The 24,301-nt window shown below is 42.5% G+C and overlaps 1 protein-coding gene across 1 annotated transcript in view; it reads left to right on the plus strand.

Moving 5' to 3' along the window:
• Positions 1-24,301, plus strand: part of LOC126298543 (facilitated trehalose transporter Tret1-like) — a 275,519-nt gene that overhangs the window by 94,412 nt on the left and 156,806 nt on the right. The window contains exon 2 of the mRNA XM_049989903.1: positions 19,279-19,323. Coding sequence (XP_049845860.1) covers positions 19,288-19,323 — 36 coding nt within the window. The 5' untranslated portion in view covers positions 19,279-19,287. The remainder of the gene's footprint in view (positions 1-19,278; positions 19,324-24,301) is intronic.

Raw genomic sequence — 24,301 nt, forward strand, 5'->3', positions numbered from 1 at the left:
AAGTTACATACTACCACTTTTATAATAGGTATGGATGTTGATTCATCCTCTTTTCTTTAACATCACCGCTCTGACTTTTAGATGAGTTGTGGTACTTATCCCTGCACCTTATGGGTAGTGTATGGTGGAGATTACTTCTTGCCACAACTTGTCGACCTCTTTCCTTCAGCAGCCGCGAATGAGGCGCGGAAAAAATGTGTATGCTTCTGCGATCTAATTTCTATCGCCTTTCTAGTGGCCCTACATTCAGATATTAGATGATGGCTGTAAAAATTCATTACAATCTGTTCCTAATATCTCTTATTTAAAATTTCCCTATGACGTTTCCCAAAACGACAACGGCCTTGTTTCCAAAAATTATCAGATCCCTGAACATCACCGTGCCTTTATCGTAACTAACTGAACGGTCTGGTAACAAAATTAACAACGCACCTCTTTAAGTCGTTCGATCTCCCCCTTCCATCTGACGTAGTAAATATCCCATACACGCGAGGAGTGTTAAGGAAGAGATCTTTCATTAAAATCACGCTGGATATCTTTTTTGAGTTGCACTACGCTTTTCCAAAATTCTTGGAATAAATCGAAGTCTCCCATTTGCTCTCGCTCCAACTGATTTCACACGATCATCACGCTTCCTATCACTCTGTAATCTTGAGCTACCAGGCTTTTCAACATGTTGTAGCCTCAATCATATTTCATTTCTGTTATAAGAGCAAAGTAGATGTACGTCAGTAGACGGAAATACGTTATTAAAGCTTACGATAACACTGCAGAAAATAACAAATAATAAAGCCACTTAGACAGTTAAAATAAAGCTGAGAAATATCGCTCTTGAGCGCTGATTACTTTTGCTTGGAGCAAATACCAGGGCCGTAGGAGTGAACGACTACAAGTAAAAAATGGAGAATGTGCTGATTCCTAGACGTTGTAAGAGTGTTGTTGGCGGTGAAGTTGCTTACTATTAAACACAGAAGAACGCAATTCAATACTGAGTCGTACGTGTTTCATAAAATACGGTAGAATACTATTTGGAGTCCATCAAAGCTAAGCGCTGCGCTATACTTCCGCCTTGATATTCCTCACGCAAATATTTTTACCATTTTGAAAATGAGTAATTCTTCTGCTTATCAAATTTGCGCTTACGCACGAAGACGCAAAGATGGTTCTTGATATTAAAATAACAGGAGAAGCGTCTTTTATTCAAACATCGTATAGCTAATTTTTACCACAATGGGAGTATATGAAAGAAGAGACGGCTAATACCAATGAGCGCCTCGTGAGCGGATGCCTCTACAAAAGACGGGAAGGAGCTATTTTGTTGCTGACAGGTTGAAGCCCTCCTAATTAAGGTGCTAGTTTTCTTAATGCAAACGCCCTTTCGCCACGCGTCAAGATGTTGGCCACTTCGTTCCAGTCATAATAAGCAACTCGTTCTTTACTAACGAGTGTGTGGCTCATTAACTACCCCCGAGGAATCACAGATCAGTCTGTCTACATATAAAGAGAGTGGAAGAACGTGCTGCAGACGTACATTAAATTTGTTTCCTTAAGAAAATGGCATATTCTAACTGTGTGGCCGCGTTATTAAGTGTCAGACTACAAGTTGAGAGCTGCAGGCCTTTATCTTTTTTCTTCTGGAAGCTAACAGGTCTTTCTCGTCTGTAAGTAGTTTGCGTGTGTGAAAATATCAACTTGTAAGGAATCCAAAGGCAACTATAAAATGTAGGATGAAAGAATGGGCAGAACGTCTCGCCTGATTGCAGGACGACGTTACTACAGACGGATCAGAACTTAGTACCGGAAAAGAATGGGGAAGAAAACTAGCAATCATCTACTTATAGGAAACAGCTCACATTCATCTTATATTATTTAGGGATATTACGGGAAACCTAATCCCCGGATGTATAGATATACAAAGTATACTGTTATGGTGTACAACTTTGAATAGTCTCAGTCTAGATGTTATATCGTACCGCATTTTTGTAATGGCATAATTATATTTCCAGTAAAACGCATCTATGACTGTAAAGAAAAAACTATGTAATCTACGTAACATATGACGTCACACTCAAAGAATACACCGAATGAACGCGTTGTTTACTTGACCTAACGACTGTACATTGTTATAAATGCGAGGAATCATCATCCGCAATGAGTCGAACGCTAATTCGGTCACCCTTACTTTATATTCTCATAATTTTGTTTATTTATTCTTGAATGTGTCTATAAAGATCATGCATGGTCCCTACATGCTAGTGGGACATTCATCAGCAGCATCTTTGTTGACAACAAGCTATCAAATTTTCAGTAGACGAGGTTACACTCTTTCGGTATAAAACTAAAATCTATGAAACTTCGCAGCTCCTTTGCTATTAAACTTCGTTTTCATGTATTCAGCTTCCCTTGGATGCGATGTATACTTCTTGTTGAACAAACAAAATATTTCACATAAGTGTAACTTTCGACCACAGAAAATCTTTTTCCGTAAGGGAACTTCAAAATTTATAATGATCATGATATTAGCATAAATCCATACTCAGATGGTTAATTCTATGTAACCTCTGTTCAGATCTAATCTAGAACCAGTGGACGCATTGAAATTTGTCAGTATAACATAACACACATTCCTAGAAGGTAGACTGATTTGAGCGTGCACGGGAGCAAAAGTACTCTACAAAACGTATACTACGCGCCGATTTCTTTGACCTTCCTTCACTGGCTACTAGTCACTGCAGCAACGAAAAACCAGCTCCGTAAAACATGCGGTACAAATTTGTGGAAAAATCGATAAATAATTGGTTTTGGAAGGCGCTAGCTGTAATTTATTTACCACACCGTGGATTTTCCTATCTTGCTTTTGAGTGATACGACGTTTCTGTGACAGTCTTACAGCCGAAACACGAAAAGTGCTAGTAACCGAGACACATAAAACGCCTTCACAGTAGTTAAGGACTAGCTGAACCATTTTCACTTACTTGAAATTTCATTTTCATTAACTTCTAAGCATAAATAAATCATTATTTTAAACTCAGAACTCGATTGCATTCAGGTTGGCGGAGAGGAAAGTGCAGTAGAGCCCAGTACGAATTCATAGTAAATGATTTACGGAAATCAAGGAAATTCAAATTTCTGTTTCATCTACGGTAAGTATGATGTGACTACTACCGTTCGGGCAAAATGTGTTCTTCACGTTGTAGTCTGACGATTATTTGACGAAGAAGAAGGGACGAAGAGTGGCGTTCAACGTCTCGTCGAGGACGAGGCCTTTAGTGACGGATCACGAGATGTGCCTTAACGTCCTGTCATTTGCCTTAAGCAATGTACGGGAACCTCGGACAGTCTAAATTTGAGTGACTCAACGAGGATTTGGACCGCTGTCCTCCAGCATGCGAGTTCTGTATCTTGTCACTGCGCCACCTCCCTCGATGTCTGAAATTCTATTTTTTTTTTATTACAAACATACGAACTGTACAAAGCAGTACTAAGACAATAACAGATTCTACGAAATGGTGTTGCTTACACGCAACAAATATCTTATCAGAAAGCAGAAAATGTACTTCATAAGGAAAGGATTTTCACGTTTCCGACGGCTCATTTAAAAATGACAACTTGACGGTTAACTGTCACAGTTTGACTTTCTTTGCTTCCTGGAAACGCAATCATCACTTACCCATCTTCTGTTATATTTTCACAACGTACATTGCATAAACAAGGTTTGGCTCGCTTCCCGTTCATAATTATGGAAGCAGGATTTATTATACTGAGTAAATCACCTTAAAACAGATTTTAGTATGCAAATAGTGCTATGACAATTAAGAACTATACCTACAGATCCGATTACGGGATAACTGTTTATAGATGTTATTTTACGTGAAATCAACTGACAATGGTGCAGCAATACTTAGCATATTTCCATCCACAGATAATATACCAGGCAGTCGATACTCTGGACCTTAGAAACAACGTATAACACTTCTACACACACTTCAAAAGTAAAATCAAGAGTCCTCACCCAGAGGTGATAATATTACCTTTGTCCACCATGCAGGTAAAAAGAGAAGGGAGGTGGCAGTACGTCACATGTCCGCCAACTTAACTAGCCCAAAACATTAGGTTGACAGCATTCATTCTCCCATAGTTCACCGCGGTGACACTTCCTCGTGATGTCACTGACTGTGTCGTATTACTAGAGTAAATACGCATTCAAGAACAGAAAAATGTTCGAAATTGCCCTCCTGACACTATGTTATTCATGTAAGCTCTATAATTTTTAGTGTTGAAAACAGTTATTGCCCGTTCACAACAGAAATAATAAACAAGACGCGCCCGTAAACAGTAGTCTCCTAATGTTTTGGGCTGCTTAATGGCGACATGCTCCACCCAGTCTGCTTCAAAACAATGTACAGCGTAAGTCTGTAGCACCACCTCCTTTCTTTTTTTACCTCCATGTTGCCCACGCGCAGTCTGTATAGCCTCTCTGGGTGGAAGCACAGAGTCCTAACATCTCGCTACGGTCGCAGGTTCGAATCCTGCCTCGGGCATGGATGTGTGTGATGGCCTTAGGTTAGTTAGGTTTAAGTAGTTCTAAGTTCTAGGGGACTGATGACCTTAGAAGTTAAGTCCCATAGTGCTCAGGGCCATTTGAACCAGTCCTAACATCTAGAGAGTGAACAATAAGCTGTGCGGTACTTTTTTTTATGAAAACTTGTGAAATTTAACAGTTCCTCCTGTGACGCATTTCGATTTGCATCTGCGTACCACTATTGTGATAACATATTCAACTTCCGTGTCAGCTGACTTACTTTTTCCCCAAATTATTGCTGGCATTTATTTACTAATTTATGGAAACCACAGTACTTATATTAGCAGTTAGCATGTGGGTGTCTACATGGATAAAGTTAACTCGACGCTCCGTTTGCAAAAACTCCAGTCGAGAGTTGGAACTCTATCACCCTGCGATGTGAAAGCATAAAAAGTAAGTGCGTCGATTACCGGAACCAGATGCGAATGGAGCATTCAGCGGGAGCTCAGAGGCAACGAGGCGGAAAGTGATGCGGCGACAAAGGGCGCAGGCGAAGCCGCTGGAGCCGCTCGTAAAGTGTGTGACGCGAGGAAGGCCGTTGTAGGCCAAGGCCCCGGCGTGGCAGACTGCGCGGCGCGCCGCTAAGGCGTGGCCCATTCAACCGGCCGCAGCGGACTGCCGGGGCAGGCGTCCTCAATACCTGTCGTATTGGCAACCGGTCTCTGATCACACTCCCACCGCCTCACTAAATCTTCTCCACTAAACAGCAGCGCCAGGGGTAACATTCTCGGATGTTTGACACCGTCTCCTGATAATTTCCCTATACTTTCCAGTATGACCTTTCTGAGCCGATTTCAACGAAGAAGAGAAACATTACACTTCTAACTTAAGAAATTGTTGATAAGTTTAAGCCGGTCGCTGTGGCCGAGCGGTTCTAGGCGCTTCATCCCGGAACTGCGCTGCTGCTACGGTCGCAGGTTCGAATCCTGCCTCGGTCATGGATGTGTGTGACGTCCTTAGGTTAGGCTTAAGTAGTTCTAAGTCTAGGGGACTGATGACCTCAGATGTTAAGTCCCATAGTGCTTAGAGCCTTTTGAATCATTTGGTAAGTTTAAACAAAGTTCACCACGTGTAAAGTACCTGAATACTGCTCCGAATTCTGAAGTTCACTCATTGCTGAATAGGTGATTAAGGCTGCACTACCACGACGTGCAGTCAAAGATTTAACTATCATCTCGAGAAAATAATGTCACAAAATAATTTTCTGTTTACACGTTAATTACTTCTCTAAAGTGAAAACAGTAACTGCGAATAATGCAATGTAATAAGAACAAACAGCGCCGTTACCGGTTTCTAACCTACGGTTCATCATCAAACGGCTGTTCACACTTAACCTGCGTACAGCCATCTTGTGTTTAACCTGGTTCTCCTAAACTGGTAACCATGCCATTTTTTTCAAATTATATAGCAATATTAACATTGTCTGGTTGTTGGTTTTACTTCCTTTGTAGGAATTATCCCGTATATTCACACAGCCACAGTTTCGACAAAATAGAATCTTTTTTTCGTTTGCAGGAGCATGACTACAGATCAGGTACACGTTTCATTATCGTAGCACGCCGTTGGAGAAACCAAAATGAAATATCGCAGCCTACTGCTACAATGGAGATGGGCTACGCCAGTGTTTTTGTTCCTCTAGCGGCGTGCTGTGATACTGTGGTGCGGGGATTTCTCTGTGTACTACGACTGCATACATATACCTGCTAACAAATACAAAATTAATTACCTAACTTCATATATTCGACGTGATAGTTAAAATTTTACGACTACCTTCTTAGTTTCAGGCTTGCGTTCTTCGTGAGGCACAGTTTTCATACAATCGTAACTTCAATCTAACAATAGAAATCGAAATTCTAAGTGAACAGTTTTCCACTATATACATCTACATCCGTACTACACAAGCCACAGTATGGCGCTTGGCGGAGGGTACCTTTTACCACTACTGGTAATTTCCTTTCCTGTTCCAGAGCGAGGGAAAAACGACTATCTATATACAGCCTATGAGCCGTAACTTCTCCTCGTGGACATTACGCAGAAAGTACGTTGGTGGCAGACCAGTCGTTCTGCAGTCACTGCAGACGCTGGCAGAGGAACATATTCTCAGACCAAGCTCTCTGGGAAAACAGAATCGATAAACAAAAAGCTCTTCAGTGATTCGTGAAGTAATGCCGTTGCACTTGTTAACACACGCTTATTAATGCAATGATTTGTGATCCAGAATCCGACCAGCTGACTCGAAAATATAACGGAGCATGGTTAGACTTGTAACTTCGCCATTTGCGCCATTTGCCAGTCTACCTGTAGCAAAACAACGAACTCTAACAGGACACAATTCAAAAGATATAAAATCTAGACAACTAAACTAACTGCAATGACATTCAAAACAGTGAAGTATCGTAAGTAGTTTCTACACAGATTTTTATGTTACTTTGTGTTATAACATTACAGCCACATTAGTCGAGTAGCTTTTCTTCCTTCACTGTGTCTTAACGGAGTCTGTTATTTCACGGGTGCACTTGAAATGGTGTAAATACAGAAGCCAGTTGGTAGTGCAGAACAAAACAAAATTGTTTTATCGAATTGATCAGCCTTTGAGAAAATGACATTATCTTTCTCGGAATTTAATGAGGCTGTAAGAATTGATGTAACATACAATGTTTTATTAAATTCAACTTTCGGTGTTTGTTGCTAGTCTTAAGTAGTAATTATGCATGATCTTTACCTAATGATAGGCGCAAGCCTGAAATCACTCATGCAGAAATAGTGTGTTTATTCCTCACAAAATCACTAACTGCTCGTTTTAAGTGTCGACTATCTGTAAGCACCTTTTCGCCGTGATTGCAAACGTGTCCGATGATACTACGATGTGCTTAGAGTTCTGATTGCTATGGTCTACGTCAACTTCTTAGGCGCACCCATTGGAACTGAGAATGGGAAGTCACGAAGCAAGCTCCACACTGAAGAACAGTTGATTTATACAGTGGCAGAAAAAATGTGGAATGGCGGAGAGGTCAAAAAATAAGGAGCAAGTCCCGACCACTCAGCTGCCCATCCTGATACAGCCGTTCCGTAATTTCTCTAAACCACTCATACGAAGCCAGCACGGTTCCTTAACAAGGCCTCATCCAGTTTCCTGCGCCGAGCTTGCCTTAGTGCGGAAGTCTGTCTCGAATGACCTCGCTGTCGACAGGACATTAAACTCTGACCTTCCTTTCGTGCCAAACGAGTCAGGCGAGCTGGTTGGAGTTGCATGGGCCTACTGCACGAGCAATATAACTTGGCACTGTGCGTGCGGTTCAGGGGAGGAAATGTAAGCAGCTTCCATCTCGTAGATGATGAGTTTAGTGTCGAAGGCAGCAAACAAAACGAACATGCATATGATTTCAATGGAAGTGATACACGCAAGTAACGATTCCTTAAATGATTTTATGCAGTCGACACTGAAATCGTGTTGCTGCAAATTCAAAAGTACTGCTACATAATGTCACTGAAAAATGTAGCATTTCTAAATGTTTACAATGAGCGGAACGACTTCGATACTGGCCAACTTTTGTCGATTTCTCCGCTCCCAGTATCCGTTTCCCAAAGTGTGAAGTTTCTTGATATAACAAGAACCCATGGCGTTACCGTTTTAAACACCACCTGGTATGAAGACCTCGGCTGTAAACAATGGTAAGGAACAAGTCGGTGATTTTGAGAAATTTCACAGTAAAGAATTAATAAAATCTCATAAATAAGATATTTCAGTGATTTTTTTAATCATGTAAGTCTTTGTTTTCAAATATGTTTACACTAACGACATATTCTTAAAATGCTAAATGCAGTCAAAAACTTTTATTGTTAAAAATTCAACGAGGTGTACCTTACATTGTTTGCTTGCAAACTGAGTCCACTTAACATGGGTCAACACTGACTTAAGACTGTTTACATTTTAGTCGAATTAACGAAACATACTGCAAATCCTCTAAAAAACAAATTTAATACCTCCCGACTGTTTCAGTTTTTGATTGATAATATTTGCAATAATAAAGAACAACAACCTCAAAATTAATCTATGATTCAGAACAATGTAAAACTAATGTTAGCAAACACCTCAGTACAGCACGCAAACAATGTTAAGACTGTCAAATGGTTCAAATGGCTCTGAGCACTATGGGACTTAAAATCTCAGGTCATCAGTCCCCTAGAACTTAGAGCTACTTAAACCTAAATAACCTAAGGACATCACACACATCCATGCCCGAGGCAGGATTCGAACCTGCGACCGTAGCGATCGCGCGGTTACAGGCTGAAGCGCCTAGAACTGCTCGGCCACCAGCGCCCGGCTTAAGAATGTCCCCTAACATTTCTATAATCGCCCTGTCAAGTAAATTCACGTAAATAACTATTTGGAACACAACTTTATATTGCTTACTTGCTTTAATAAAGGAAATGATTAGCTAGTACTTCTGGAACCATTTAGCGTTCCGGAACATAGTCAGGATGTTGATCCGGATTTTAGTTGTATACATCAGCCTCAGACTCGTGAAAATTGCCCCCTAAAAGCATTTTCCTGCGCAAAGACCGGAGGCTGTACTACTACTGCCAGCTATGTTCGTGGCACTTCACCACCATTTACATGCACACATCGTAACAAAATTGCAGTAAGCGAGAATCTGAAATTAGAGACAGAGCTGCCATTTACCGTTTTAACGTGTGGTGTATCAGCTGGCTATAAGTTTTATAACAAGGAGGCTGACTTGGCGAGTTTCCTTAGAAGGCTTACAGAATTCTATTTGTTCCAGCGGATACTTGTTGTTTTCTGCAGGTGTCCATCTCCTTCTTAACTTTAGATTGTTTCCTGTTTTGTTTAAGGAGGACATACCGGTTGGAGACGTTGTAGCGAATATTTGCTGTGTTCGTTTTCCGATCCAGTGGTCGGATCTTAGAGTCTTTGAGAGCAGCTAGATTGCTACAGAGGAATCATCAGTTAGCAGATTTGAGTGGCGATAATTTTAACCCTGTCTCGCCGGCAAAGCGAGGATAGCGTGCCTTATTTAGAACGGTGGTTCATGTAGGGCAGCGCAGAGAATTAGTACAGGTCTGCTAACGAGCAGTTCCGTGAACGTCTACGGAGCAGTACTTCTAACTTGTCGCGCGCGCTGCTCGTTGCGATTTGTGTGTAGATTCTGGCCACGCCTTGAGTGGGTCTTCGCCCGACGATACGGAAACTCCGAGACAGGGACGAGACGGAACGACTCAGACCTCTCGAAATCCATATAAATTACAAAAATGGATGTACGTAGTGTGTGTGTGTGTGTGTGTGTGTGTGTGTGTGTGTGTGTGTGTACGTATGTTCCACACCTTCTCCTAGACCAGTGGAGCCACTTCAACCAGGCTTGCTACACATATTATTTACTCTCTTGAAAGAACTGCTGTGGGGGTAAGACCGAAGTACTATAAAAAATGTGGACGTGGGTGTGAAAAAAATCAGTGCAGCCCACAACGAGCGAATACTCAAACTTTATCCGTCCAGTATTTGACAATGAGAGTACTTGGTGACTTGCAACAAACTCATAATTTCAAACCTTTAAGAAACTTTTGCTCGTTGACAGACTCAACAAAATGATGAAAGGGAAAAGTTTATCGCTTACTACATTTTCTCTGTTCATGCAGTAAAAGTGCCGCATGAAGAATGATCTTTAAATTTATTACTTCTTTAGTACTAACTCTATTCGTGACATATTCTAAAGACGGTATTCACATATACCACTCCACATACCAGCAAAATTATATCATTGTACGACTCATAGTTCAGGACATACTAGACCATAAACGTTGAGTTACGTGAAAATGAAACTGCAGGACGAAATTCATAGAGATACTGGGAAACTATGTGTACTGATACATATGAAATTAGTTAAAGATATGTGACATTTGCAGGAACCGGCAAAGCCACGAGTAAAAAGTTCATCTTAAACACACGGAATGATTTCAATCAAATTTTTCACACATCCACTGACGAAAAAAATCGCAAAACCAAAAAATAATTAATTTAGAGTAATCAAATTACGGTAATATCTGTCTGTGTAACACATTTAAATGATTACCATTGCAATATTACAAGCTAACGTAAGCGCGAGATAAGCCATTGCAAATGTGAATTTCTGGTACATGAATAACCAGTGTAAACGCCAGAATGTTGAATGCAGGCTCGTAAACGTGTATGCATTGCGTTGTGCAGGTGCCAGGCATCAGTTTGTGGGATGGAGTTCCATGTCTGTTGCACTTGGTCGGTCAACACACGGACGGTTAATGCTATTTGCGGATGACGATGGAGTCGGCTGGAGATAGATCTGGTGATCGAGCAGGCCAAGGCAACATGTCGACACACTGTAGAGCATGTTGGTGCACAACAGTGATGCGTGGGTGAGCGCTGTCCTGTTGGAAAACACCCCCCGTAATGCTGTTCATGAACGGCAACACAACAGGTCCAATCACCAGATTTGCAGTCTGGGTGCGTGGGGTAACCACCAGAGTGCTCCTGCTGACATACGAAATTGCACCCCAGACAGTAGCTCCAAGTGAAGGTCCCATGTCTCTAGCGCACAGACAAGTTGGCTGCAGGCCTTCAACTGGCCACCTTCTAACCAACATACAGCCATCACTGGCACCGAGGAAGAACCATCTTTCATCTGAAAACACAAATACCTCCAGCGTACCCTCCAATGAGCAAATGACGGTCGTTTGGGGTCAGTGCAATGCATGTTACTCGGCTTGTGGCTCGGTGCTGTTTTCGAAGTAATCGATTTGTAACAGCTCGTTGTGCCACTGCTGCAGACGCAGTAAGATGCGCCAGAGCCATATTCCGAAAACGTTGGCTTCCCTCTTGGACCAGGTTCGATTCCCGGCAGGGTCAGGGATTTTCACCTGCCTCGAGATGACTGAGTGTTTGTGTTGTCCTCATCATTTCATCATCATTCATGAAAGTGGCGAGATTGGGCTGAGAAAAGGTTGGGAATTTGTACGGGCGCTGATAACGGCGCAGTTGAGCGCCCCTCAAACCAATCATCATCATCATCATCATCATCATCATCATCATCATCATCATCATCATCATCCCTCTTCGTAGTACCACGTCGCCGTCCGGAGTCCTGTCTTCTTGCGGCCGTAATTCTCGTGTCCACAGCGCCAGCAATTATGTACAGTGGTTACATTCGTGCCAAGTCTTTCTGCAGTATCGCAGAAGGAACATCCAGATTCTCATAGCCCTATTAGACGATCTTTCTTCGAAGTCAGTACGGAGTTGATAATGGCGTCTTTGTCGCCTTGAAGGCGTTCTTGACTATCAATTCACCACGTCCAGTCTCAGAGATAGCTAACACTCACGACCGTTGCAGCATGTATTTAAAACAAACCTGATTCGAGCCCCCATAGCGACGCTACAAGCGCCAGTCTTTTACAACTGGTGCCAGATTTGAATAGATATTATTTTCCAGATGAAGAAACACGCCTGCCAACTTTCGTGTAAGTCTCACAACTCTTTCTCGGCATTGCGATTTGTTTTATCAGTGAATTAGTTACTATCTGGAAAGGAATACTGTGGGGGTAGGAACCAAGGCCTCCTATTGGGCTGTGGGTGATTACGTGAAGAGTGAGGGGGAGGAAAGGAGATGGACACAGAGAGGGGGAGGAGGAGGTGGAATTAGAGAGGGGAGGAGCAGATGGACAGAGGGGGAAGGGAGGGGAAGGAGCGGATGGACTGCCGGTAACAGCAGACCGAAATAAATATATAGACGGGCATCAACTAGTTTCAACAATAAACCTCCCTGTGTTCCACAACGCCTTTACTGTAGCTTCTGACACAGGAATTTGATGAGCATATCCGTGGCACACTCGCGATTACTCTACGAATCTGTAGAAAAGCGATACAGTTGTACTGCTTTGTGACTTATGTACGTACAACAGCATTATCCGCCACAGTTTCACGGAGCTCCTAGATCATTTACATATGTCTGGAACAATGTGGGCCCTCTAAAGCACACTTGGCTTACTTTCACACATGATGATTTGGCCCCGTTAAGAATGACGTGTTTAGTTCTGTCAACGTGTGTGATTATCTACGGCCTTGTGAATCTTCTGACCGATCAGTGCGGCTTGTTTTTCAAATGACTGATCTTTACGGAAAACTTGTATTTCCTGCAGACATTTTGACTAACTAGTAAGGTCACAATACGAGAGCATAGAACATGTTCCACAACGATATACTGCCTTCACAACTCGTGGAAGATTTGTCACGTGTGTATTTATACGATGTTAATAACTGTGACGAGTGCTTGTGGAGTGGAGTGTTCGTGTTCTTGTGCATGGTGATGGAAAGAAAGAAACGGGGAGAGCGAAAACCGATGCCAGCACTTAGTACACAGCTCTTGCAGACTGATTACTGCAAGAGAAATGTCACATGCTTCATCATTCAGCAGTGTAATGGAACTTAACGTTCTCTCACCGTCAAACCCATCAGGACAAGCAGTAAAAGCGCATCAAGTAGCACATAAAGAGGTTAAGTAGCTATCACATAAAATTAACGATGACTTGCTGCGTAACACGTGAAAAGTAAATATGTAAACAAATTACCTGTTTTGGACAACAATTCAGTTATTGCATGTGAGTGCTTAGAAACACACTGGTTTTGAGCACCCCTTTCTAAAAACACAATAAAATATGAGAATGCCAGAAATAAAAATTCGACATTAGGTCGATATGAAACTGGAAGAATACTTTCAGCAACGTAATCGCATAAGAAAATAAGACGAATGCTGATACTGTGCAGGAAAGTATTTCCTTGTTACACGTCCCCGCCACCCATTTAGATTTCCTTATCGCTGCCGGAGCGATAACAAACATACACGTTTCTGAGCGTCATTGATTATTCACAAGGAAATCACGTAAGGACTGACGATAAATATGAGGAATACGTGTAACTTTCCAGTGAGAGTTTTGCTGTCGATCGCACAAACGTCCAGTAACACACTTAAAAGGTAACTGCGGAAGTGGAAGTCGGCAGTGAGGTCACAGCGTCGTAAATAAGCGACTCAGCTTACGCGCAGTTGTAAAGGTTCAGTCACACAGGGCGAAAACACACACACACACACACACACACACACACACACACACACACGGTCGTTCGTCTTGGTAAATCAAGGTTCCCCCCCTCCGATCAACAGCTGCTCTGGAATAAGGCCAGGGACGCCTCCTCTCACTAATGTCTGCTCTGGTTCGTAATTGTCTCGCTACTTCCTGTCAACCACGCATTTTCTAGAAAGCTCCTTACTCGGAATTGCTGTAACCGCAGTCCCACACTTCTGGCGAAGATAACAGAGATACCCCAGTCGTTAGCGTCCGCTGCTAACCGACCGCTTTCCACGAAGTGGGGCCGGGGCTGTTCCTCAGCTAAGTAACGTAGCTTGACATGGTACCACGGTAACTTAGCTTTTCATGTTTGACCGTGCCTTATTCTGACATTATTAGTTTATTTTATGCTTCCGGAGAAGGCTAGATTACTCTAGCTGAAACCTGGGTAAAGACCAGTAACATTTTGCAACTGAGGCGGATTTTTGACATATTAATTTATCACAGTTGCTGACAGGGCTGTAACATGTTAGAAATTCTTAATTATTTTTCTACTTTGTCACATTCATCAATATAAATCTATGTTCTCCCTCCTCATTAGTCAGTTTATGGAGGAAAGTTTCTAGGTGGAACAGAAGGCAACCGCTATTTGTTCCTTTCATTACATTAGTTCATGCCTGAGCAATACAATTACATCATTGCAAAAGAAGCTTCATAAACGAGCTTTATCCAGCAGATGTGTTTACATCACAATCAGATTTACAACAGGAGATGAACTCTGGGTACTTTTGGAACTGCCAATAAATGGGCAAAATGAACGACGTTGAAATAAAAATTTTACATTTCCCCTTTACTTGGGTCTCAGAAGTAGAGCACATACGAAACAACAAGCTTTTAGGATATCTATAACTGTCCTAAGCTTGTAGCCGCACCGGTGATCTGAGGGGAAGGAAACGAGATGACGCTGCAAACTTGTTCACTTGTTAAATATGATGAACTGGGAGTGGTCTCCTTCAAAGTAGGACCAATTTGAGTCCACACACATTTGCATTCATTCCTTCCCCTTCTGAACATGTTTTTGAATACGGATTCCGTGTGGCTGCACAGCAACTATTCGTTTGAAGCAGAGTGCGAAAGCAAGTCTGACGAATGATAGTAGCCACAGGGTCACGTAATTATGAATTAACAGAAACGTTGAAGCATTCGAAAGGCCCTGAAAATCTGGTTAGTGTGGAAAAAGGCATTCCAATGGTGTTATTGAAACTTTCCGAGCATAATATCCGAGGAATGCACTAAAACTGAAAGTAAAGACTGCAGGAATGGACTACTGTTGTGTTAATACCACCAAGCACCTGTCGCTGTAAGAACAAAAGACTAACCTCACTGAGATAAAATGGATTTCTTTTTGGCCCTACTTTACACGACCCGGATGCAGAGTCATCAGTTATTTTTGTAAACAGATCTATATGCAGATTTATAGCATATTAGGAGGTGATTACGATTAGTATTTCATATGAGTGAATATAGCTATGTTGAAGTTAACAGCCTTTGTGCCAACAGGTGAACAGCCGAAAAGCTTGATACAAAGGCGCAGCCTGGCATGATTCGGCCGTCTTGCCTCTCTGTTTCGGCAAAGTTCTCAGGTATTTTGGTGAAAAGTTTCAACACACACATTAACAAGCGTTGTATCACTGTAAACATGTTTTCAAGAACTTTCGAATATTATTAAAAGTAAGGTCATTATTCCATTTAGAGGGCCGGCCGCGGTGGTCTCGCGGTTCTAGGCGCGCAGTCCGGAACCGTGCGACTGCTACGGTCGCAGGTTCGAATCCTGCCTCGGGCATGGATGTGTGTGATGTCCTTAGGTTAGTTAGGTTTAAGTAGTTCTAAGTTCTAGGGGACTGATGACCACAGCAGTGGAGTCCCATAGTGCTCAGAGCCATTTGAACCATTTTTTCCATTTAGAGAAACATACTTGCTTCAATTCGAGACTTACGTTAAAAAGTATTATCCATACAATACTTCGTCATTTGCCGAAATCTTCCCTGTAACATCTTGAACCGTTCACGAAATAAATTGTTTTCGTGTTTCTGGTTACTCGCTCTGAATATGTTTCAGATGAAATTTACAGGATTTTATGTTATTGCATTTTAGTAAATAATTGTCATATAAACAAGGGTGTTATAGAAGTAATAAATAAATGCTCAATTAGGTGGATACGAATGGGCGAACTTTTACGTAAAAACTTCAAACTTTATGATCGTTGTAACAATCTCCTCATAAAATGGACAGAGGCGGTACGGATTGCAAACGGAACACCTCATATGCGACGGCCAGTACAATCGGCTCCTCAAAAGCGAAGCAGAATGATGAAGGGGAGAGAGGTTGAGTTGGAGACTGCACAGGTACACAAGATGACAAACTTGAGGTCCCGCGAGCGTCTGCAGCTGATTGGGTGAAACGAGAGGGCACCGGTAAGTGAAAGCCCGGCGGATAATCCGCCTGCGGCTTCCCATCGCCACACGCGCCGTTTTTCTTGCCGGCTGTTCCCGACGCTTTCGCCGTTTATTGCTCCATCATGAGCCACTTCGCTACCACTTAATCACAATGATTTACTACTATGGAACCTGGGAACGAGAGCGGCCATCAAAATAGGACCTTAGTTTGTCACCAGCGTCGCTGGTAAGCCGAAGGGATTCCTCAGTGGACGCTGCAATTGCAAATTTTGAATTCCTAGTGTTGCAGTGCCATACTAGGCTAAAGATGCCAATCGCAAAGCCTCATACATAGGCTGAAGTGAACAATTTGTTAACCGCACGCCACGAGGCTGTTGTAAGTAGTGTACACAGTAAGTGCACTGTAGCAAAAAATTTCTTGGGTTGTCCAGCTCCTGGAGATAGTTTACTATAACTGAATTTTTTATTTACAAATATGGCACTTTTTTCAATGCATCAAACCAGTACGACAGGCTGCACTTCGATTAAAATAACTTTGTGATCGACCCTTCTCGTGTTCATTGGCAAGGTGTTACCCACTAGAAAATCTCGGTTCTTTCTCGAGCGCAACGTGTTTGCAATGTTGCTTGGATTGTAGGTTCATGGAGAGCCTTCTCAAGCGTGACTGGCTTCACGTCGGCAACACTGCCTCCTGCTACTATAACTGTCTATCACAACGTTATTTCATTCTATGTAAAGTATTCACAATTCTTTATTTTTCCATATCAGCCATGCATTTCAGACCACAGCCAGTTACTATTTACATAATCAATTAATTTCTTACGCTGAAGCACTTATGAAAAATAACGACTTTCAATCGAAAAATTATGATTTATGCATAGTTTTTCCCAGGGTGTATACTTATATCTGACCGATCATCTCAGGATTTTTAATCTATCCAATCGAATTATTTGTTAGCAACTTTTGTTGATCTTGACTTCCTCTCTTTTCTCATACTAAAACTACGCAGCTCTCATAGAATATCTTTCGTAATGCATTCTACAGTAATGCTTGATATACCAGTATCTTTTCCAGAATCTGCAAACTATGTCTTCTATGAAGGTGTGAAATTAGGCCTCTGGTAAAAGCTTTTGACTATCTGTTGCGAACAGTTACACTGACCTACAGACCAACAACAAGGGGAAGTCTCATCTTTATCTACTTGGATAGTATGCAAATCACACTGAAGTACCTAGCAGAGGATCCACCGTAACAATAATTCTCTATTATTCCAATCTCTAACAGCTCGTGGAAAAAAAACGAACACCTATATCTTTCCGTTGTTCCATTTTAATGAAAGCATCATCAGCGGTCAATATTTTGGCTCCTACGTTGTTTTCATGTGTTCTCATATACACAGCCATTTGATTTTTGATTCACTGCATTGGAATAACACACAATAATTTCTAGTTTGCTTCTTTTTATGTATCCATCTTCACCTCGTGGTTAGGTGTACTGCAGTAGTATCTAAGCACGATGTACATCAAGACGAGAACTTACTGCTTTGTACTGCAGCGCATTGTGTCAAAAATCAAACGCTTGTGTATAGGAAATGTGCGTATGGCATTTTCGGTCGGGAATCCCAGCCGAGGGAGTTCGGCTTACTGCTGCGTCTAGTGACCTGACGGAACTTCGGCGACTTGCCCGTCGATTATGATGATGAAGATGATGAAATGATGATCAGAACAAGCCACACACACAGTCCTGCGCCGACAAAATCTCCCGTCTGGTCAGGAATCGAACCCGGGACCCCATGATCGACAGTCAGTAGTTCTAACCTCAAGACCTCGAACTGCTGACTGTGTGTAGAAGAACAACTGAAAATATTGTAGCAGCCAAAGAAATTGACCACTGATAATACCTTAAATAAAGCAAAACTTTTTCTGTCTAAATAGGACTTTATACAGCCGTAAAAGATAACGTAACTCCCACATTACATTCAAAATTGGGGCTTAGGAAGTGCGGCTTCAAAACCGAAAGGCAACTTTTTATACTTTTCATTATTTTACTTTCTGTTTTTGTAATGACGCTATATTTCTCTAAGGAATAATGTTTAATTAGAGCGTTATATTATGGAGTATAATATATCTTTTGGGTCAAAATTACACAGATCATAGAGAATTGTAAACTAAGTACTATGAAAAAAGGAACTAACTGCCGAAAATTAATCTTTAGCTTTCTATAGATATAGGGCGCTCAACTGCGGGTTTCACCAGCGCCCGTACAAAGTCACAATTTTTCACAGCCCTAATTTTGTACACACTCCAGTCTAACCACTGTCACGAATGATGATGGTGATGAAATGATGAGGACACCACAAACACCCAGTTCCCGGACAGAGAAAATCGCCAACCCGACCGGGAATCGAACCCGGGACCCCATTAGTCCAGAGGCAGCAACGCTAGCCACTAGACCACGGCTCCGGACTGTAAGGGATGAGCTGTATCTTCGACGATCAGTTGTGACTTGTAAATAGTGGGGTACATCCATCGTGGACACATCACAGACGATTAAGTAAATGCTTGGAATAACAGAAGTAATGCGGGCACGTATGTAATGACAAGTGTCAATCCTTACAGTTCGCATACGCAGTTATAAACGTCGAAAGTAAGGAAATCTGGAAATTTGTGGTAAGGTCTTATGGAAGCAAACTACTTAATTCATCGGTCCCTAAGCCTACACACTACTTAACCGAAGGTAACTTACGCTGTGGACAACACACACACCCATGCCCGAGGGAGGACTCGAACCTCCGACGGGAGAGCGGGGGGGGGGGGGGGGGGAGCCGCACGGACCGTGACAAGGCGCCTAAGACCGCGCGGCTACCAGGCGCTGCCTCGAAAGTAAGGGTGTCCTATAGTTCAAGCACCTGACAGCACGAGGAGTTGTAAATTCATTTAGTCCATGATACGGTTATAATTTTGCTATCCACTGTATCAGGGACATAAACTAGAGTCTTTAACAGATCTTCAGTACTGTTGATGAAGATTTGCAAAATTGACTACTGCTTCTAACCAAACAAAACTCGAATACCAACTAACTATCCAATATGACACTGTAAAATTGTATCGTTTCTTTTTTTCTTTTTTACAGATATTCGACATGGTTTACAAGATAAAAATCAGTTGCAACCATAACGTAAGTAGAGCTTATAAATTAATACTTTTTAAGAAACGTCTGAATTTCTGAGTTCCATAAGTATAGTGGCTGAAAAGCTGTTAATTTTCTTGAGACGTAGGCTTCCTGGTGAACTCTAAGCCTTCTCCCACCCACTAAAATTTAAAGTCCTTAATTGTTTTCCGAACTGCCCTGAAAAGTGAAGAACACTGAAAGAAATTCAGGACATAACGTTTTTATGCGACAGTCCTGTGTACTCTCAAACAGTGCGAAATTACAAGATTACACTTATTCCATAGGATTCAGTCTCAATGACAGGAAACATTTTTTATCTTCTCTACATATAATTTACTCTGTTCTGATTTTTACTTCAGCGCCATCAAATTCCTACCCGTGCCCACTGGGTGCAGCGTATGTGTATTCAGTTCTGCAGTAAAAATTTACGCCGCGTATATCAAAGCTGCTCTTTGATGATGACTGAATTGCTGGAGCTTGTTGGAACAGCAGTCTACGTCCGGGGACGAAGTACTTTCAAGCTGCATGATGAAACCTGCAAAACGAAATATCTTCTCCATTGCATGTGCAGCATGATAATTAATGTACTAGTAACCAACTAAAAAAAGTGGTATTAATGCTCAATGTAATCGCTGTTGTAGTAGAGGAGCGGGGTGTTGTCACTCAGTGGAAGAAATTTTACCGAATGTATAATGTGACACTTCAACAGTGGACTATTCTTGTATGGTTTAGCACTCGGGAATGTTAACGACATTAGTTAGTTACACTTCAATAATTACCATTCACGTAAAATCTCTATTTCATCCAGTGGATATTGGGAGGGGTAGGTGGGATGAAACATCGTTTTACAAAGAACTGATATAGTATGTCTTTGGGCATTGGTTCCCATTCAAATCATTATGTACACTGCCCCACTCCTCATTGTACGAGTCTGTAATAGGCATTTAGAAAAACTTTGCCGTTCCAAAGCCAGCAACGTTAGCAGCATACTGAATAGTCTCTATTGTACGTCATGTTTTATACTGTCAGTATCTACACTGTCACTTGGCTGGGCTCACGCCGCTGAAACTGTCTGCCAGCGGAAAGGCGACCCAGGAGGCTTCACTTTCGTTGCGCACACTAGCTTGCAACTCCCTGAATAAACTTTGATCAGATTAAAACCATTTAACTGACGGCTTTCTTCCTGATACCACTGCAGAGGAGAGCATTGACCGGGGCCAGTGTCTGGTTGTGTATTATGTGGCAGGGAGCAACGTCCACGAAACCACTGGAACTTAGGAGTCCCTGCAGATTTTATTTTCTCATTTGCAAAAAGAGTCAAAATCCTGAACACTGTAGATACCAACAGCATTGTAGTCGTATTTCAACAAATATCTTTATTCGTTCGAACAGTGCCTAGAAATCAACTTAAATTTTTGGTTCCCTACTCCTCGGTGCATCAGAGAGAACCTACGTAGGTTGCAAATGACTTACTAATCATAGTATTATTCATGAGTTAACGACGAGTCTCTCTTGTGCTGTGTTTTATATACCATTTATGCGACTGGGAAATTCCTTAACACATGCTTTCGACGGTTACCTAACTGCGATCATCTATCTCGAGCGAATATCACGCTGTGAATTAAACTGAAAATGGGAAAAGACTCCATTTGATAAAAGACGCACAATAATGATGATACGTCACGACGTCGCCACATTGTTGGAGTGATAGCTGTACTCTTATACTGGAAATTCCACTTATTTTTCATGAATGATTGATTTCATGCATATAATTGCGTTCACTTTACTAAACTTTGGCTAGCTCTCAAATGTGGAGGAATGTATGAACTTCTAAGCCAAATGTTGCGAATCATTTCCATGGCTGTCCGTGGTAACTCTCTTCTAAGCGTACTTTGTCATCTGTGTCACATGAATGACTGAAGAGCGCTTGTGCAGTGTAGAGTTGTTTTCCATTTGCGTTGTTATAGACGAGTACGGAATGAAAGAAAGGTAGAGGGTGTAATCTGATGACGTATAGCCTACTTCTCTTTAACATTTCCGAGGTTTTCGTCGAACGTAACGTCTTTGTCTGGGTAATGGATCATATATCACATTGTCAAATGCTCTTCATTGACGGTAAAATGCAGAGAGATTTGATATTCAAAAAGGAAGGAACGAAGATTAGAATTTGACGTCTTGTCCACTACGAGGTTATAAAAGACGAATCACAAGCTCGGGAGGGGAAGAAAATAGGCCACGTTCTTTTCACAGGAACATTCCTGTCATTTACCTTAAAGGAATTAAAGAAATCAAAGAAGAACTAAAAGTACATGGTCGGACAGTCGCACAGTGCGTCTCTAAAGAATTGTACGCCACTATCTCTTCTCCCCTGTCAGGAAACGTAAGACTTACTCTGAAGAAAGGGCACTGCGATAAGCCGCCGAGTCAGTTTCTGCGCTTCGACGCAATTGCCCCGAAAGTGAAAACAACCAATTAGAACGGCGTCTAAAGACAGTAAAGAAAAACAATACGTTGTACGACGTTGACAAGAAGCGAGCATAAACATATGGGGAAGGCACTAACAAAACGTACTAGTTTTACTACTCGCGTTGTGAAGTCAAGCGTAGTGAATAATGCTCACTGAGCAAAGACACAGGTTTTAGTGTGCTGGGATATCGCCAACTACAGTACTTGACTTCTTAAAATAATCTTTCACAGTTAACACTCATTACGGAGATGAATGTTATTACTTTCTCCCCAGTGCAGTTGCTGTTTTTCGAGTGATAAACAGCAATTAGTATCTACATCTGCAATCCGCAAACTACCCCCTGCACCCTCCCCCCCTCCCACCCTGACGCTACTCACAGGACCAGCGTTTTTCCTTGTTCCATTCACTAGTGGTGAGAGGGTATAACGATTTTCGGTAGAGCTCTGAATTAGTTCTACACTACTGGCCATTAAAATTGATACACCAAGAAGAAATGCAGATGATAAACGGGTATTCATTGGACAAATATATTATACTAGAACCGACATGTGATAACATTTTCACACAATTTGGATTCATAGATCCTGAGAAATCAGTACCCAGAACAACCACCTCTGGCCGTAATAACGGCCTTGATACGCCTGGGCATTGAGTCAAACAGAGCTTGGATGGCGTGTACAGGTACAGCTGCCCATGCAGCTTCAACACGATACCACCGTTCATCAAGAGTAGTGACTGGTGTATTGTGACGAGCCAGTTGCTCGTCCACCATTGACCAGTCGTTTTCAGTTGGTGAGAGATATGGAGAATGTGTTGGCCAGGGCAGCAGTCGAACATTTTCTGTATCCAGAAAGGCCCGTACAGGCCCTGCAGCATGTGGTCGTGCATTATCCTGCTGAAATGTAGGGTTTTACAGGGATAGAATGAAGGGTAGAGCCACGGGTCGGAACACATCTGAAATGTAACGTCCACTGTTCAAACTGCCGTTAATGCGAACAAGAGGTGACCGAGACGTGTAACCAATGGCACCCCATACCATCTAGCCGGGTGATACGGCAGTATGTTGATGACGAATACACGCTTCCAATGTGCGTTCACCGCGATGTCGCCAAACACGGATGCGACCATCGTGATGCTGTCAACACAACCTGGAGTCATCCGAAAAAATGACGGTTTGCCATTCGTGCACCCAGGTTCGTCGTTGAGTACACCATCGTAGGCGCTCCTGTCTGTGATGCAACGTCAAGGGTAACCGCAATCATGGTCTCCGAGCTGATAGTCCATGCTGCTGCAAACGTCGTTGAACTGTTCGTGCACATGGTTGTTGTCTTACAAACGTCCCCATCTGTTGAGTCAGGGATCGAGACGTGGCTGCACGATCCGTTACAGCCATGCGGTTAAGATGCCTGTCATCTCTACTGCTAGTGATACGAGGCCGTTGGGATCCAGCAAGGCGTTCCATATTACCCTCCTGAACCCACCGAGCCCATATTCTGCTAACAGTCATTGGATCTCTACCAACGCCAGCAGCAATGTCGCGATACGATAAACCGCAATCGCGATAGGCTACAATCCGACCTTTATAAAAATCGGAAACGTGATGGTACGCATTTCTCCTCCTTACACAAGGCATCACAACAACGAACGCCGTTCAACTGCTGTTTGTGTATGAGAAATCGGTTGGAAACTTTCCTGATGTTAGCACGTTGTAGGTATCGCCACCGGCACCAATCTTGTGTGAATGCTCTGAAAAGCTAATCATTTGCGTATCACAGCATCGTCTTCCTCTCGGTTAAATTTCGCGTCTGTAGCACATCACCTTCGTGGTGTAGCTATTTTAATACTCAGTAGTGTAATTTAACGGATTTTGTCGTAGTGGTCATGTCACGATACTTACGTGGGAGGAAGTAATACGTTTCACGACTCTTCCTGGAACGTACTGTCGCGGAGTTTCAGTAGTAAAGCTCTCCGTGGTGCACAATGCCTCCCTTGTAGCATCTGCCACTGGAGTTTGTTGAGCATCGTCGTAACGCTCTTGCACCGACAAAGCGATCCCTTGAAGAATCGCGCCTGTGCTCATTGGATTTAGTCTATCTCATCTACACTCCTGGAAATTGAAATAAGAACACCGTGAATTCATTGTCCCAGGAAGGGGAAACTTTATTGACACATTCCTGGGGTCAGATACATCACATGATCACACTGACAGAACCACAGGCACATAGACACAGGCAACAGAGCATGCACAATGTCGGCACTAGTACAGTGTATATTCACCTTTCGCAGCAATGCAGACTGCTATTCTTCCATGGAGACGATCGTAGAGATGCTGGATGTAGTCCTGTGGAACGGCTTGCCATGCCATTTCCACCTGGCGCCTCAGTTGCACCAGCGTTCGTGCTGGACGTGCAGACCGCGTGAGACGACGCTTCATCCATCCCCAAACATGCTCAATGGGGGACAGATCCGGAGATCTTGCTGGCCAGGGTAGTTGACTTACACCTTCTAGAGCACGTT

The sequence above is a fragment of the Schistocerca gregaria genome, chromosome X (genome assembly GCF_023897955.1).
Source record: "Schistocerca gregaria isolate iqSchGreg1 chromosome X, iqSchGreg1.2, whole genome shotgun sequence".
Lineage (NCBI taxonomy): Eukaryota > Metazoa > Arthropoda > Insecta > Orthoptera > Acrididae > Schistocerca > Schistocerca gregaria.